Source organism: Dipodomys ordii, unplaced genomic scaffold (genome assembly GCF_000151885.1).
Source record: "Dipodomys ordii isolate 6190 unplaced genomic scaffold, Dord_2.0 Scaffold11075, whole genome shotgun sequence".
Classification (NCBI taxonomy): Eukaryota; Metazoa; Chordata; class Mammalia; order Rodentia; family Heteromyidae; genus Dipodomys; species Dipodomys ordii.
This window is the reverse complement of record NW_012278287.1, coordinates 1,397-3,435: the sequence shown is the minus strand read 5'-3', so window position 1 is coordinate 3,435 and position 2,039 is coordinate 1,397. Positions and strand designations below refer to the sequence as shown.

General features: G+C 33.3%; 1 protein-coding gene across 1 annotated transcript; it reads right to left on the bottom strand.

Annotated features, from left to right (window-relative positions):
* Positions 1-110: 110 nt before the first annotated feature.
* Positions 111-1,529, bottom strand: LOC106002456 (HEAT repeat-containing protein 5B-like; the record flags this gene model as incomplete). The annotated part of the gene is made up of 2 exons (XM_013037329.1): positions 111-352; positions 1,384-1,529. Coding segments are annotated over 2 exons (388 nt in total), but the record flags the coding sequence as incomplete, so codon positions are not given.
* Positions 1,530-2,039: the final 510 nt, after the last annotated feature.

Here is a 2,039-nt window from a genome sequence, read left to right as displayed (position 1 = left end):
AGGAGTCTCACGGTCTCTCCTGCCCGGGCTGGCTTTGAACCGCGATCCTCAGATCTCAGCCTCCTGAGTAGCTAGGATTACAGGTGTGAGCCACCGGCGCCCGGCTGAACCAGTAGCTTTTTATAAGAAAATACTTACTGTTCTGTTCTTCACCACGAGCAACCAATGTTTCAAGAACTTTAATTCCTTCTTGAACAGCTAAAAGTTCTGTGTTACTAGTTGGTCTATTTCTTTCAACAGCTTTTAGTTTTTCAACCACTATTGGAGCTAGTGAATGGATATAGGGTGTTGAGAGGGCACGGTTGGAATGTTGAAAGACTGAGAGGAGGAGTTGGTAGCATTTGGCTTGAACCTACATAAGAAAATAACTTTATCAATCAACATATGTAATTGCTCCTATTTGTTCTGAAATCACATTGCATCTTCTTATCTACTAAAAAGAAGACACTGCAAGACAAAAATCAAAATGCTATTTTGCCACTTAGAGAAAAAGAGAACAATGGAGCTTTCAATAAGCTAACTAAATTACAAGGAAAAGAAATAAAAACATCTTAATTACCAGATCTTCATGCTTATACAATTCAGGAATCATATCACCCCAATTCTAACCTAATACATGGTAAAGAAGGCTAATACAGGAATAATATAAAATAAAGCTATAAAAACACATTGTTTCCATACCTCAAAATCCTGAGATAATTGTTTATACAAATTTAAGTTTACTAAAGCCTAGAAATTCTCAGTGGCTCTACTTTACATTAAATAAACTTGACATCTGTGGTATTTTTTTTTTACAAAAAGGAAGAAAAGTTCAACATTAAGAAGGAATGATAAAATGAAATTATTTCAGTCCTTTGACAGAAAATAAATCACTATACTTTACTGGACAGCAGAAATGCCTAGGGAATATCTTAAAAGTACAGATCAACAGTAGACCTCCAAGATCCCTCAGCCACAAATCTGCAGACTAATTTAGGAAGCTAGTGATAGAAGATATTTCTCAACTGATTTTTTCCCCCTGATGTGGAGCATGTTTTGAGAATCATTAGTTTAGACTTCAACATTAAAATGCCAAAGCACATTTTCTAAATAAATCAGTTTCCAATGGGCTCATTAAAACATGTAAAAATGTAAATTTATCTTTTAACATCTTTGGTATTGTTGAAATAAATGTTGAAAAATATAACAGATTCATATGAAGACTCCAACAATGTCAGGGCTAATCAAGTATTTCAGATAATGGTAAGTGAATACATAGTGATCTTTTCCAGGTTTTCCACTTAAAATTTATACTGTAAACTCTTAGGTTTTCACTATAAATATATTTTAATATGAATCAGTTAAAAATTTTCTGCTAAAGTATAATGTTTAAGTGTAACTTACCCACGGGTCACACGAATTTAATGCATTTTTAAATCTGTTCATGCAGCCATTCTGTAAAGACTGGACTCCTATTATTTCATTACCAGCAGACCACAGGAAGAGTGCAATTGCTGTTAGGAGGCTTACTTCATCAGGCACAGAATCTTCTGAAAAGGAAAAATGAAAGCAATGCGCTGTCTGTAAACCATTCTGAAATTTTAATCTTGGACAACTCCCTTCAACATTTACAGCAATGAATGTCTCCAAAAGAATAGATTAAAAATCATAATTTCAGAACAATAGTAGTAATAAATGCTTCAGGCATCATGGATACTAAGACCACCAGGAAGAAAACTACAGAGACTCAAGAATGTCTCTCCACAGATTAGTTGTTAATTACAAAAGGGAGAAATGGAACATTATAGTAGAGAACCACTGGCAAATACTATCTTAAGAGATACTAAAATTAATTCTCAATAATAAGAAAGAGCAACATTATTCCTGCCAAAACTCAAAATCAAAATTGAAACTGAACAGAGAAAAAATTAAGACATTAAATTTTAAAACATTCAAAATAGATGACCTGCATTCATAAAAAAATGTAATGTAATAAAAGACAAAGGCTGAGGCACTTCCTCAAATTAAATATGACTAAAGCAATAGAACAATTAACTGGA